This window comes from Bubalus bubalis, chromosome 11 (genome assembly GCF_019923935.1).
Source record: "Bubalus bubalis isolate 160015118507 breed Murrah chromosome 11, NDDB_SH_1, whole genome shotgun sequence".
Taxonomy (NCBI): Eukaryota; Metazoa; Chordata; class Mammalia; order Artiodactyla; family Bovidae; genus Bubalus; species Bubalus bubalis.
The window spans coordinates 31,175,855-31,191,728 of NC_059167.1; the positions used below are offsets into that span (position 1 = coordinate 31,175,855).

The following is a 15,874-nucleotide window of genomic DNA, read 5'->3' on the forward strand; positions in this document are numbered from 1 at the left end:
TACAAAAGTATAAGTATACTGTTGTACACATGAAACATATAATATTATAAACCAATGTTACTTTAATGAAAAAGAAGTTAAAAATTTTTTTTTTCCAAAGAGAAACAAAGAAAGACAAATCTCAACATCTGGAACACTGGCACAAATGGTGCACACTCCCAGAAAGATCCATCTGATGAAGCAGATGAAAGCCATCACTCTCTTCTCCCACAACATTGTGGAATGGACATTGACAGCGGGAAGTGTTGTAGGAAAGAGCCATTTTGACTCCATGATGGATCTCTTTCTTTGACTTTAACCTTTGTTTTTTATTGCTTGCATGTTCAACGAATGGACAATTACTCACTTCTAGTCTGGTCTTCCAGGAATGCAAGAACCAGAAATGGCATAGGAAACTCTAAGTAGTATGATCCTTTCATAGAGCTTTTCTTTGTCTGAGAATTAATCAGTTGATCCCTTCTTTATATGAAATTCCTAGAGCCTTGGAGACAGAGAACCCTAGTACGAAGAGGACAAGGGCTCTGCTATCTGGGGTCACAGAAGTAAAGCAATTCATTCAATCGTCTGGCCACACTGTGTGCATGGGGAAACATCATTCAGAGGCTGGAATACTGCTGGAGGAGGGAGAACAGACCTATACTGACAGAGAATTAATGAGACTTACAATATCATCAATACCTCATGGAGGATGGTAACTTCTCACAGCTGAATATATGCTACCTGCACTGGGGAGCATGGCAGCACTGCTTTGAGGTAACTGCATTTTAGTCTGAACCTGAAATCCTGAAATCAAGACTCTCTAGGGCTTTGTATAAAATAATATTGAAATCTGCTATACCTTTCCTTCAAAGAGTCCCGTAGATTTAAGGGCAAAATTCAAACTGCCCAGCCTAGCCTGTAAGACCGTTAATGATCATGTCATGTGAAACTACTTGTCATGTGAAACTACTGAGTTCTCGAGATGTGTTAAACTACTTACACACTCTTTCACGTGCTGTTGTTGCCTCTGCATGCAAAGTCCTTCCTCTAATTCTTTGTATAGTTAACGTCTATCTGTCCTTCAAAATTCAGATCAGAGCATCTCCCTCAAGTGCCCCACTTACCACTAACACCTAGGATAGAATGTGACTTACAGTAGAAGCTTAATGGATGACTGCTGAGCAAGTGAACAAATAGAAAAGACTCAAAGATTAAAAAGATTCAGTCTCTATATTCACTGAGTTTATAAACTAACAAAGTGAAAAAGTAATAGGTCAAGTATAAGCAAAATTATAGAGTATAAGAGAGATACAAATCAGTGCTATGAAGATTCAAAAAGAAGAAAGAATAACAATGACTACAGATGATGGGATTGAAAAGAAAATCCCTCACAAAGGGCTGGGGATGTAAGGCATTCTGGGGGAAGGAAGCAAAACAAAGAAAACCACTTACGTGATGGTATACCAGGTATACTCCAAAAGCAGTGGGGCAGGCATGGTTTAGCTGACTCTGAAGCAGTTTGAAAAAGTTTTAAGGTAATTTGGAGACAATACAGTGAAGGACACTGAATGTCAGTGAAGAGTTAGAATGTAATTTGGAAGATAACAAGTTGGTACAAGAGGCTTTTGTTATTTTTAACAGAGTGGTTGGCGTAGGAAGGGAGCATATGGGAAACTAGGTGTCTTTACTGACTGGCTGGTAAACGCTGAGTGCCCACTACAGACAGACACTGTACTAGATGCTGCAATAGTCTGAAGTGAAAGTGTTAATTACTCAGCTGTGTCCGACTCGTTGTGATTTCATGGGCTGCAGCCTGCCAGGCTCCTCTGTCCATGAAATTCGCCAGGCTAGAATACTGCAATAGTCTAAGAGGAAGGTTGTGAGGGCAGGTGATTTTGTTATAAAGAAGAGAATGAATTCAAGAGGCATTATGGAGAGAAGCTGAGGGTCTTGTTTAGACTGATTAGATATGAATATTGAGGAAGAGAATAGAGTCAAGAATGGCTTCAGTGTTTATTGTGCCTCCACGACTAAGACAATGGCAGTACTACAAACAGGAATGGAGGAGTCAGAGGAAAAGGATGATTTGTAGGCAGGATGAGGAAAACAAAAGCACAAAGATTAAGGACTAAAGATTTTTACATTAACTTGTCTAATCCTAGCGGTTGCCTTTTGTGATAGACTTTCACTTTTCTTATTTTACAGGTAACGTTCAGATGGATTAAATAACTGCTTTAAGACTATGCAGATAGAGTGTGAACCTAGGTTTTCTGATTCTAACCCCACTTATTATTTTATTACTTTCTGGCTGAGTTCCCTTTTAAATGTGTTGAGTTTGCCTTGCCAGTTGGACATTGGGCTAGATTCAGCACTGGTGTAAAGGGGAAAAAATTAAGTAATTCTGACAGTGCAGGTGCAGAAGAAATTATCAAGGGAGAGTGTAAAAAGAAAAGTAGGAAGTGTCTAAGTACAAAAAATAACTAGAGAGGTGAGGTTATAAGAAAGGAATTGCTAAAAAGCATCAAAATCTGCAGAGGTTAGGAGAGTGAAGGCCCCTCATTTCACTTGGTGCCCTCACTCATTCAATGAGACCTGAATGTGTGAGCATCCATAGTGGTGATATGCACATAAACTAAGGTATTCAGTTACACAGAGAGATGCCTACAAATGGCATTGAAACATGTAAAATATCATGTATGAAACGAGTTGCCAGTCCAGGTTCGATGCATGATACTGGATGCTTGGGGCTAGTGCACTGGGATGACCCAGAGGGATGGTATGGGGAGGGAGGAGGGAGGAGGGTTCAGGATGGGGAACACATGTGTACCTGTGGCGGATTCATTTTGATATTTGGCAAAACTAATACAATTATGTAAAGTTTAAAAATAAAATAAAATTTAAAAAAATGTTCATTAATATACAAATGATGTACTCGTCTAGCATATGTAGAATGCATATGATTTTAAATGGAGCTTAATAAAATACATTAAAATGAGCTTCAAAATCCTAAACAAGCATTTAATAAATACTGTTAACTTGCTGACTTACACCATATCAAAAACAAATATAAAACAGTATAAAGCAAAAAGTCTAAGTTTCTGTAGCTGCCTAAAACAGGGCAGCATGAAATGTTTATAAAGAAGATTAATTACTAAGTTATTTTATAGACAAAAGTGAACCTGTTAAGTATCTATAAATTGATATGGAGACTTCAATTAGTAGTTATTGATTGAATTATGAATTCAGCTACTCCTATACTAGATTTATAAGGCATGTTCTATCTGTCCCCAGGGAGCTCACAGTCACATATTTTGTTCTATGGTACTTAGAAGTGATTTCTTTACATTGTAAATGCCCTGTATCTATAACGAGGTTAAAAGCTTCTCAACTACAAGGACAGTATCTTTGATGCTTTGGAGTCCCCATTTGATAAATGTTATCTGATGTCAATAGATAACTAAATTGGCAATGTATAGGTAAATAATATGATCTGTAATGAAAATGCTATAGTGGCAACAGTGTACTCAACAGGCAAGTCTCTGTAAAGTTGGGACTTTTTTAAACTGAAAAATAAAGCCCTTTAATTTTATAAAAGAAATGAAGCTAAGAAATATGCAGCGATACACAATTAGAAATCTGCAATGCTCTTGTACTATAAACAAAGGTTTTTTTGGTATAAAACTTTATATTTTCTAGTTTATATTTATATTTATAGTTTATATAAATATCTGTATATTTATAGTTCTATATTCATATTCATAGTTCTTATATTCATCTTTATATTCATATTTTCTTATATTCATATTTATAGTTCTAGCTCTATTCCAGTACTTTTTATTTAAATAGTAAATCATTGGCTCTAAAAATATTACTAACAATCAGTGTTTAAATAAAGTAACTAGCTATGTGCCACACAGAGTAATTTAAAGCATTTGAACAGTTGTTTCTTAATATACGTAAAAGATCAGGGCTAAGGTATTCATCAAGCTTGTAGTATGGTAAAAGTAACCAACAGTCCTTAAAATTCTGCCAACATATATCTGATGGTCTCCTTAAAATGGATCCAGGTTATTCTTATTAAAACCAAGTAAAAATTATTAATGCTTATTAAAAATCCACCAAAGCTATCTAAATTACTATCAGGTTGACACAGTTACCTAAATGGCTTTTTAGTTATCTTGCTTCTACATATTTTTGTAAAAGCTAATCTACTTGTTTTGTAAAGAGCTTACTTTGTGGTAAGTTAAAAAGAAAGAAAGAATGAAAAAACAACTCATGTAGGTTGAGTGAATATAAATGAATGACTGAAGAATGATGCATACATCCTGCAAGAGATACCATTCAATTCCTACACTTGAAAAATCAAGGCCTCCACTTGTTTACATGGAAAGTGGGGTGAGTAACTTTTATATGAAAAGGCATTTTTTATATGAAAAGTGAAAGTGATAGTTGCTCAATCTTGTCCGACTCTTTGTGACCCAAGCACTGTAGCCCGTCAGGCTCCTCTGTCCATGGGGTTCTCCAGGAAAGAATACTGGGGTGGGTTGCCTTCCCTTCTCCAGGGGCTCTTCCCCTACCCAGGCATCCAACCCAGGTCTCCTGCATTGTAGGCAGATTCTTTACCATCTGAGCCACCAGGGAAGCCCACTTTTTATGTTTGTACATAAAAAACAAATTATGTGGTTAAACAAACAGTGATAATCACTGGGCAAGTGGGTGTACTGATACAAAACAAAATATTTTAAAATATTCCTTTTCCCTTGGGCAGAGTGCCTTATACTTTTCCACCAAAGTTCCCCAGGAACCTTCAGTAGCTTTTATTCACAGAAGTGAGTTAGAGCCTCATCTAACAGAATCAGGGGGCTTGGCTTCAAGTGCGTGCATGCTTGCTGCAGTGCTATCACTTCAGTCGTGTCCAACTCTGCAAAGCCATGGACTGTAGCCTGCCAGGCTCCTCTGTCCATGAAATTCTCCAGGCAAGAATACTGGAGTAGGTTGCCGTGCCTTTTTTCAAGGGGATCTTTCCTACCCAGGGATCGAACCCGTGTCTCCCTGCAGCTCCTGCATTGCAGGCAGATACTTTCACAAGTTTCTTTCTAAAAGTTACTGAAGTTTTGCATTTTAGTCCACAAAAATAGGTGTTTGTTTCAACACTGACTGTGAGTAAAACCATCCTCGGGGGTGAAATACCGAGTATTTTAAAAAATACTTGGTATTTTTTAAAGCTATTCTGTAGCTTTAAACATTTCCTGGTTTCTCTCCACAATCCAAGTTTGCAGTATGCTTCTAGAGTTTGAGGGAAATCTTCAGCTCATTCATAGGCTTCTTGATTTTGAGAAAATGATTGCAGAAATGTGAAAGTAGTAATTATGACATTTTTGTGCCAAGGCTCTTTTTTAGGATCATTTTTGAGGGTTGTACCCTCTAGTTGGGCTTCCCCAGTGACTCAGCAGGAGACACAGTTTCAATCCCAGGGTTGGGAAAATCCCATGGAGTAGGAAATGGCAACCCACTCCAGTATTTTTGCCTGGGAAATGCCATGGACCGAGAAACCTGGTGGACTACGCAGTCCATGGGGTTGCAAAGAGTTGGACCCGACTGAGTGCGTGTGCACACACACACATACACACACTCTATAGCTGAAGCAACACAACCACTTTCTTGTTCTACTAGTAGGCCTTGATTCTGAAGTGTAGATGCCTGCTTCTGGCTTCTGTTTTGGGGGGGCTATTCTGTTTTTGTCCAGATGGACTTTTCACCTGAATTCCTAGTTTTTAAGTATCTGCCTTATTTTAAAACTCATAAAGTCTATGTGCACCCTGACTAGCTAGTTCTAGACAACTAGTTTGACTCTGTGGACTCGCAGGAAATACACTATGCAGGATCCTCCAGTGTTTACAACCTGCTGCTGCCAATCCTGCCTTGCCATTCCTTTTCTGCTCTAGATTCTCACCCAGTAGTCAGAAACCAGGGCTATATTCAGTCCAGAAATAAACAGTATAGACATAAAATAAATGCTTGACCATAACTTTTCTAAATTATATTCTGCTCTTGGGCTAAGGGAAATTGAGTAAAAAGTAAAGAATTACTATTAGGATGTTTTCAAGTTAGCTCATGGCAATTGTGTAAACAGAGAAATATATAGGTGTAAAGTAAGTAACTGCCAATTTTCAGTTGATGAATACTCTATATGGAAAGTGTGTTGAAATGGGACATTTTAAGATTTTTATAAGTTGATATTTTGGTCTATGATCCTAAGCACTTAAGATTAGTTTTAAAGCTATAACTAAATTTCAAAAGATTTACCAGTCATCAGATCGAGTGCCTTCTTCAAAGTGGATATTTCCCACTGTCTCCAATTCAATTAACAAAAATGGAATTAAGAAACTATGACTTTTCTTCTTTCGCTTTACTTCAATACGATAAATCGCTTCAATTCTATTTAAGAAAAAAAACAAACGTTAAAATTATCTAAAAATCACAACACTAAAATTCATGATAGCTTCTTCTAAGTTGATGTCAAAATATAAGGCTTTCATCAGTGGATAAAGAAAGCTTGATGTTAACAGTTAAACCAAGTAAAAGACATTCTATTTTTGGCAATTATAATCACCTCAAATTTTGTTAACCTCAGAACAAGTGAACGTTAGAAGACTCCTGGCTTTACCATTTATGATTCTCAGATTTTAGACAAATCACAACATTTTTCTACTGCAATTTCTCAGAAAATAACATTATTGACATTACTTATACCTGAATAGGCCTTTTTGAGGATTATATACAAAATATATGTAAAGCTCTTAGAAAAGAATTTGGCACTGAGGAAGAACTCAGTAAGTATGTTATTATTTTGTTAGTATTATTATAGGGCAAACTAACTTATCCACTTAGTGCCCTCTTAAGTAAAAGGAAACTCACAGTACTTACTAAGTCTTCTTGATTTCTGTTTCTAGTTGATACTCAACCTGAATTTGTTTCTACATATTTCCAGACAACTTTTGTATGTGCTTTGCCCAGTCTCATCTGTTGTGAGTTTCTGCACCAGTAGCAGCTAATGTTAAAAAAAACTAATGTTTTTAGTTTGCAGATACGAGAGTAATGGTGCGACAAGAAGCCACTCAAAGGAAATGCACTGTTTCTAGTAAAGTATTGCCTGTGTAAAAAACTAAATTTAGCTTTGAACCAGAGATGCCCATCTCTCCTAAGAACTGGGCTGGAAACACATTTTGTGTTGTACTTCATACTGTAATTCTTTCCATTCCTGAAGGAGAGAATTGGGCTCAACTAATGACCTAGAACTTTCTTTTTCTTCATGTTTCAAATTTGAACAAGTAGATAATTCATTAAACATACTCATCTAGTTTTTTGTTCCAGAATGTTACCCTTTCATTCAAGGCATTTAGTTTGATCACTATCTTCTGTTGAAGACTTGGTTCTTCTGTGACAGTTTCACAGATTTTTGATTTTTCAAGCTCAGTTACTTTATTGTTATTGGATCTATCATTGTGTCCTTTCCCAGATCCTTTGAGTTCAGTCAGTTCCCGTTCCAACTGTTGAAATCAATGTGCCAGAGAGCAAAATCATTTAGTGGAATCTATTAAACATTTAGTTAACTTAAATTAGTAAAGTAGAAACCTAGATATAAATAAGTCAAACTTCATAAAACCATGGCAAACACATGATTATAACTTTAGTTCAAGTTCAGTCACCCAGTTTCTCTTGCCCAAATGAAAGACAATATTAACTACTTCAAACATAGCAGTCCTCTCAATTGAAAATGAGAAAAGCAAAGAAGTAAATTTTAAAATATTATTGATGAGTTAGCTCCGCTGGTTTTGATACAAAGAAAATACCTAAACTAGAAATAATGTGACTTTTACCACTCCTACTTGTCAATTTTTCAACTATTTTGGTATTCTGGGAAAAATTAACATAAAAATACATAAAAGCATGGGTATAGCGTGCACATTTTTCTCTTTGCCTCAGTCTCCTATATGACTCTGCAAAATAGTTATCAGCATAACTATTGATATTTGGGATTTTTTTTGTTCATAAAGGACTTTTTTGCATTCATTGGTATTTTTAAAATGTATTACATTAAAGTATAAGATTTATCTTTATTATGGAGGTTTTGAACCTTCCCTTAAATTTTGAGCCCAGAGTGAGTGCCTCACTTGCCTTACCCTAACCCCAGTCTTGTAGGATGGATTTCAAGATAAATTGTACTGTACACAGACAGGTGTATACAAATAGACTAATTTGTTAAGTTTCCGTACTCCCTTCTCTGTAATGGCTATATATAGTTGTTAAACAACCAAGTAAGCATATTTTATAAAATTGTCTGTAGTTTATATAACCTATAGCTATTATTTTTCACATATTAATATATCCATTTGCACATGAAAATGGCAGATAAAGAGTGATTTCCATATACTGGTTCTCCTGTGATTTCTTATTCAAATAAATAATTTAAATTATGTTAATGTTTTAACTTTAAGAATATTTTTTGACTATAATTGAATTTAAACTTGTTCATTTCAGAAAGAGTATTAATGTATTTAAAAACTTGGTTTTTAATGGCTACATACCATTCTATCTTAAGAATGAATAATTCTTCCTGTCTTTTTAAATTTAAACATTGAGGTAGTTTCCAGTTTTTATTATTATTAATAGCACAGTGATGAATATTCTTATATATAAGTATTTATCCAAATCTAGTAGTAGATTTACTGGGTCAAAGGCTATGAGCATTTTTAGACTGTTAGTAATATATATGACCCAATTACACTCTCATCAGCGGTGTAATAGTGTCACACCCATCTTCACCAGGTGGGCTTCCCAGGTGGCTCAGAAGTAAAGAATCTGCCTGCCAATGCAGGAGATGCAGAAGGCTCGAGTTCAATCCCTGAGTTGTGAAGATCCCCTGGAGTAGGAAATGACTATCCATTCCAGTATTCTTGCCTGAAAAAATCCCATGGACAGAGGAGCCTAGTGGGCTACAGTCCATGGGGTTGCAAACAGTCAGAAGCGACTGAGCATGCACACATGCATCTTCACCAGGCAGGCTATGACAAATTTATAGGTGAAAATGGTTGCTTGTTGTCTTATTTCATACCCAGAAATTAACAGTCAAACTGAGGTCTTCTTTCAGATGTTTATTAGTCAGTTTTTATTTCTTCTATTGTAAAATGAAAGTTCATGGAATTTGTTCAATTTTTCTATCTGGATATTTCCTTTTTGTTTTGTTTATGAGTACCTTTATCCTAAACAAAATTTTTCAGATTGTCATTTATTATTTATTTTAATTAATGATGCTTTTTAGTACAAAAGCACTTTTTAAAATCTAATCTTAATTCTGTTCTTCATGATTTATAGTGTTTTTCTAGAGTTTATAGTATTTTTCTTATTTGGCAGACTGAGATCAATCAAATATATTAATCTATATATTCTCTGCCTTTTTATGATTTTATTTTTACATTTAATTATTTTTCCCCATTATATTAGCTTTTGGTAAAGTATAAAGTAAGGACTCAATTCTCCTACTCCCAAGTAGTGTGACTATTTTCATAACACTATTGTTTAAATAAAGCATTATTTTCCTATACTTTTTAAATACAATAAATTCTGATACATACAAAATTCTGTTTTGAGGTAATTCTTCATTTTTCAGAGTCCACTTTTAGTAAAGGAAATTCAATTTATTCTAAATAAAAAAGGAACATATAACTACTAAAATATAGCTTGTTATAAAGTTCCCACCACGTTGTATACCTTAATAGTGTTAGTGAAGGAATATTTTAGCTCTTTAGACAAAAAATGAATTTTGAGCACAGCCTGCTGGTATCTAATAAAAATGCAGTGAAATAAGTCTCACAGATCTCTATAACTCAGTGAATTATATTGAATTACCCAGTATTTTTAAAATTCTGTAAATTAATAAGCCTATACGCTTTTTAAATTGCAGACTTCTAAGCACAGAATGAAGCCAAGTTAAGTACCTAGAATCAAAACATTTTCAGGGCAAACTTACTTGAAACTTGGTACTAATGTATACGTATAATTCTATACATATATATAAAATTTAAAAGATAATGCCATCTGCCAGTTTTATTAAGACATGGCTATTGAAATTTTACGATATTATCTTACATTTTTTTTCAAAAAGTTGAATAATTTTATTCGTTCTTCTGGCAACTTCTGTAATTTACATTTTCGATCATTCAGTTTTTCAAGATCTTCATTAAGATGCCTCTGAACAGTTTTTATACGCATATTGTAATACATTATTTTTTTCATTGCTGTGGTCTAAAAGTGAGAAAAAACCCAGAAGGTTAGCTGAAACAAAACATTATAGGTAATTATTAGTGGTATTATATGAGTGTGGTGTGTTTATATAAAAATTTAAAGTTTTACATGCTCAGTTACTAATATTATTAGTTGAAATGATAATGGTTATACAGAATTCTCTACTCAAATTTAATAAGCAAAATATAAAAATCTCAAAGATTTTCTCTGTGGGTAATATTTTAAGTGTGGGGCATATTTACATTTACTTTCAGGATGCCAACATAAAGAGAATATAGATAGAACTCAATTTACAAATATCATTTAGGTAATGCAGCAGTACTACTAAAACTAATGTATTATTTCTATTTGATTAATTGAAAAAATAAATTTAAGATAATAAAAGCAAAGGTAACATTCATTTTTTAAAATCATGTTTAAGAAATAGCATTTCGTGTTTTTTTTTACAAGTTTGTAAAATGATGCTCTAGATGAATTTGTTTTAGATTAAGCAAGTTACTAAACTGTCAATCTAATTCAGTTATCTTGAATTTCTTAATATCAATGGATCATGTAGTTATTAATGCTTATCATGATAAACTGATTAAATCCACCATTAAGAAATACACCAGGCACCAGGAGCTTTGCACGCACAACTAGCTCTCCCCATTTTACGGACTGGAAAGTGGAGGCTCAAGAAATCTTGGAAAGCACTTCAGGTTCTTAAAAGAACAGTGGCCAGCCTGCCTCAGAAACTCCTGTTCTTTCCATGGCACCTGGGAGTTTCCTTGACCTTGAGCTTCTTCCTGTTTGGATTTCTTGATATGGGTGTGGTGGATTCTAAAGACATCATAGTGGTGAACCAGACATGTTCCCAGTACTGCACGGGATTTACAGTTTAGTGGGAGGATATAGATCAAGCCCTGAGCCTTTGGAGTGGGAGCACTGACTCCAAGATCCTAGACTACCAGAAAACTAACCCTCAGGTCAGTTCAGTTCAGTCACTCAGTTGTGTCCAACTCTTTGTGACCCCATGGACTGCAGCAGGCCAGGCTTCCCTGTCCATCACCAACTCCTGGAGTTTACTCAAACTCATATCCATTGAGTCGGTGATGACATCCAACCATCTCATCCTCTGTCGTCCCCTTCTCCTCCTGCCTTCAATCTTTCCCAGCATCAGGGTCTTTTCAAATGAGTCAGCTCTTCACATCAGGTGGCGAAAGTATTGGAGTTTCAGCTTAAGCATCAGTCCTTCCAATGAATATTCAGGACTGATTTCCTTTAGGATGGACTGGTTGGATATCCTTGCGGTCCAAGGGACTCTCAAGAGTCTTCTCTAAAACCACATTTCAAAAGCATCAATTCTTCAGCACTTAGCTTTCCTTATAGTCCAACTCTCATATCCATATATGACTACTGGAAATACCAAAGCTTTGATGAGATGGACCTTTGTTGCCAAAGTAATGTCTCTGATTTTAAATGCTGTCTAGGTTAGTCATGACTTTTCTTCCAAGGAGCAAGCATCATTTAATTTCATGGCTGCAGTCACCATCTGCAGTGATTTTGGAGTTCCCAAAAATAGTCTGTCACAATTTCCAGTGTTTCCCCATCTATTTGCCATGAAGTGATGGGACCAGATGCCATGATCTGAGTCTTCTGAATGTTGAATTTTAAGCCAACTTTTTTACTCTCCTCTTTCACTTTCATCAAGAGGCTCTTTAGTTCTTCTTCACTTTCTGCCATAAGTGTGGTGCCATCTACATATCTGACGCTATTGATATTTCTCCTGGCAATCTTGATTCCAGCTTGTGCTTCATCCAGTCCAGCATTTCTCATGATGTACTCTGGACATAAGTTAAATAAGCAGGGTGACAATATACAGCCTTGACGTACTCCTTTCCCTCTATTGTTCCATGTCCAGAATTTTCCACAGTTTGTTGTGATCCACACAGTCAAAGGCTTTGGCATAGTCAATAAAGCAGTAGGAGATGTTTTTCTGGAACTCTCTCACTTTTTTGATGATCCAACAGATGTTGGCAATTTGATTTCTGGTTCCTCTGCCTTTTCCAAATCCAGCTTGAATCTGGAAGTTCATAGTTCACATACTGTTGAAGCCTGGCTTGGAGAATTTTGAGCATTACTTTGCTAGTGGAACTAACCATCAGTTCAGTTCAGTTCAGTTCAGTCGCTCAGTCGTGTCCAACTCTTTGCAACCCCATGAATCACAGCACACCAGGCCTCCCTGTCCATCATCAACTCCCGGAGTTCACCCAGACTCACGTCCATCGAGTCAGTGATGCCATCCAGCCATCTCATCCTCTGTCGTCCCCTTCTCCTCCTGCCCCCAATCCCTCCCAGCATCAGAGTCTTTTCCAATGAGTCAACTCTTCGCATCAGGTGGCCAAAGTACTGGAGTTTCAGCTTCAGCATCATTCCTTCCAAAGAAATCCCAGGGCTAATCATCTTCAGAACAGACTGGTTGGATCTCCTTGCAGTCCAAGGGACTCTCAAGAGGCATCTCCAACACCACAGTTCAAAAGCATCAATTCTTCGGCACTCAGCGTTCTTCACAGTCCAACTCTCACATCCATACATGACCACAGGAAAAACCATAGCCTTGACTAGACGACTAGGGAGTATCAAATAGTGAGAACTCACACAAAGGAAACCACTTGAATACAAGACCTGGCATCACCCAACCACCAGTTAGCACCCTGTGCAGGACACCTCGTCTAAACAACAAACAAAACAAAAATACAAATGCAATCATCAGCATTTTACCAGTAGTCATGTACAGTTATAAGAGTTGGACTATAAAGAAAGCTGAGCACCGAAGAATTGATGCTTTTGAACTGTGGTGTTGGAGAAGACTCTTGAGAGTCCCTTGGGCACCAAGGAGATCCAACCAGTCCATCCTAAAGGAAATCAGTCCTGAATACTCATTGGAAGGACTGATGCTGAAGCTGAAACTTCAATACTTTGGCTACCTGATGCAAAGAACTGACTCACTAGAAAAGACCCTAATGCTGGGAAAGACTGAAGGCAGAAGGAGAAGGGGCTGACAGGATGAAATGGTTGGATGGGATCACTGACCTGATGGACATGAGTTTGAGTAAGCTCCAGGAGTTGGTGATGGACAGGGAAGCCTGGCGTGCTGCAGTCCATGGGGTCACAAAGAATCAGACATGACTAAGCAGCTGAACTGAACTGAACTGAACTGAATCATCAGCAGACAGGATTACCACCTCAGTCAGCCTTGCCCATCAGAGGAGAAACAAACAAACAAACAAAAACTCAGCACAAATCTCACCCTATATGAAGCTTACACAAACCACTGGACCAACCTTAGGAGGGCAGAAACCAAAAGGAAGAAAGAATTCAACCTTGAAGCCTGCAAAAAGGAGACCTCAAACAATAAGTTAAAAAAAATAATGAAAAGGCAGAGAAAAACTACACAAATGAAGGAACAAACTAGAAACACAGAAGTCCAAATAAATGAAGAGGAAGTAGGCAAACTACCTGAAAAAGAACTCAGAATAATGATAGTAAAGATGATTAAAAACCTTGAAAACAGAATGGAGAAAATGCAAGAATAAATTAACAAAGACCTAGAAGAATTAAAGAATAAACAGAGACAACACAATTACTGAAATTAAAAATACCCTAGAAGGAATCAATAGCAGAATATCTGAAGCAGAAGAATGAATCACTGAGCTGGAAGATTAAATGGTGGAAATAACTTCTGAAGAAAAAAAAGTAAGAAGAATGAAAAGAACTGAGGACAGTCTCAGAGATCTCTGGGACAATATAAACATACCAACATTCTAATTATAGGGGTCCCAGAAGAAGAAAAAAAGAAAGGGTATGAGAACATTTTTTAAGAGATTATAGTTGAAAATTTCCCCAACATGGAAAAGGAAATAGTCAATCAAGTCCAAGAGGCACAAAGATTACCATACAGGATAAACCCAAGGAGAAAAATGCCAAGACACATACTAATCAAACTAACAAAGACTAAACACAAAGAAAGAATATTAAAAGCAGCAAGGGAAAAGCAACCGGTAACATACAAGGGAAACCCCATATGCTTAACAGCTGATCTTTCAGCAGAAACTCTGCAGGCCAGAAGGGAATGGCAGGATATATTTAAAGTACTGAAAGCGAAAAATCTACAGCCCAGATTACTGTACCTAGGAAGGATCTCATTCAAAATTGATGGAGAAATACAAAGCTTTTCAGACAAACAAAAGTTAAAGAGAATTCAGTACCACCAAACCAGCTTTACAACACATATTAAAGGGATTTTATAGTCAAGAAATATAAGAGAAGAAAAAATATCTACAAAATCAACCCCAAATAATTAAGAAAATGGCAATAGGAACATATATATCAATAATTACTTTAAATGTAAATAAGCTAAATGTTCCAAACAAAAGACACAGACTGGCTGAATGAATACAAAAACAAGACCTAAATATATGCGGTCTACAAGAAATCCACTTCAGACCTAAAGACACATATAGACTGAAAGTGAGAGGATAGAAAAATATATTCCATGCATATGGGAAGCAAAAGAAAGCTGGAGTAGCAATCCTCATGTCAGACAAATAGACCCTAAAATAAAGAAGATTACAAGAGGTAAGGGAGGACACTACATAATGATAAGGAATCAATCCAAGAGGAAGACATAATTGTAAATATCTATGCACCCAACATAGGAGTACCTCAGTACATAAGACAAACACTAACAGACATAAAGGAGAAATTGACAATAACACAATAATAGTAGGAGACTTTACCATCCCACTCCACACCAATGGAAAGATCATCAAAACAGAAAATTAATAAGGAAACACAAGTCTTAAATGATACATTACATGAAATGGATCTCACTGATATCTTCAGGACATTCCATCCAAATGCAGAAGAGTACAACTTCTTCTCAAGTGCACATGGAACATTCTCCAGGATAGACCACATCTTGGGTCACAAATCAAACCTCAGTAAATTAAAGAAAACTGAAATCATATCAAGCATCTTCTCTGACCACAATGCTATGAGACTAGAGTCAACTACAAGAAAAAAAACTATAAGAAACACAAACACATGGAGATTAAACAACACGTTTCTAAATAACCAACAGGTTACTGAAGAAATCAAAAGGGAAATCAAAGAATTTCTAGAAACAAATGACAATGAAAAGACAACAATTCAAAACCTATCAGTTCAGTTCAGTTCAGTCACTCAGTCATGTCCAACTCTTTCTGACCCCATGGACTGCATCACGCCAGGTCTCCCTGTTCATCACCAACTCCCGGAGTTTACTCAAACTCATGTCCATTGGGTCAGTGATGCCAATCAACCATCTCAGCCTCTGTCGTTCCCTTCTCCTCCCACCTTCAATCTTTCCCAGCATCAGGGTCTTTTCTAGTAAGTCAGTTCTTTGCATCAGGTGGCCAAAGTATTGGAGTTTCAGCTTCAGTATCAGTCCTTCCAGTGAATTTTTAGGACTGATTTCCTTTAGGATGGACTGGTTTGATCTCCTTGCTGCCCAAGGGACTCTCAAGAGTCTTCTCTAACACCACAGTTCAAAACCATCAATTCTTCAGCA

The 15,874-nt window shown here is 36.4% G+C and overlaps 1 protein-coding gene across 6 annotated transcripts in view; it reads right to left on the reverse strand.

The window, feature by feature from the left end:
- The window catches only part of LRRC9 (leucine rich repeat containing 9), a 121,236-nt gene that overhangs the window by 77,796 nt on the left and 27,566 nt on the right, over nucleotides 1–15,874 (reverse strand). For all 6 annotated transcript variants that reach the window (XM_025295428.3, XM_025295430.3, XM_025295426.3 and 3 more), the window contains exons 8-10: nucleotides 10,129–10,284; nucleotides 7,333–7,529; nucleotides 6,286–6,417 (exon numbers count right to left, since the gene is read on the reverse strand). In XM_025295428.3, the coding sequence (XP_025151213.2) occupies nucleotides 6,286–6,417; nucleotides 7,333–7,529; nucleotides 10,129–10,284 (485 nt within the window). The remainder of the gene's footprint in view (nucleotides 1–6,285; nucleotides 6,418–7,332; nucleotides 7,530–10,128; nucleotides 10,285–15,874) is intronic.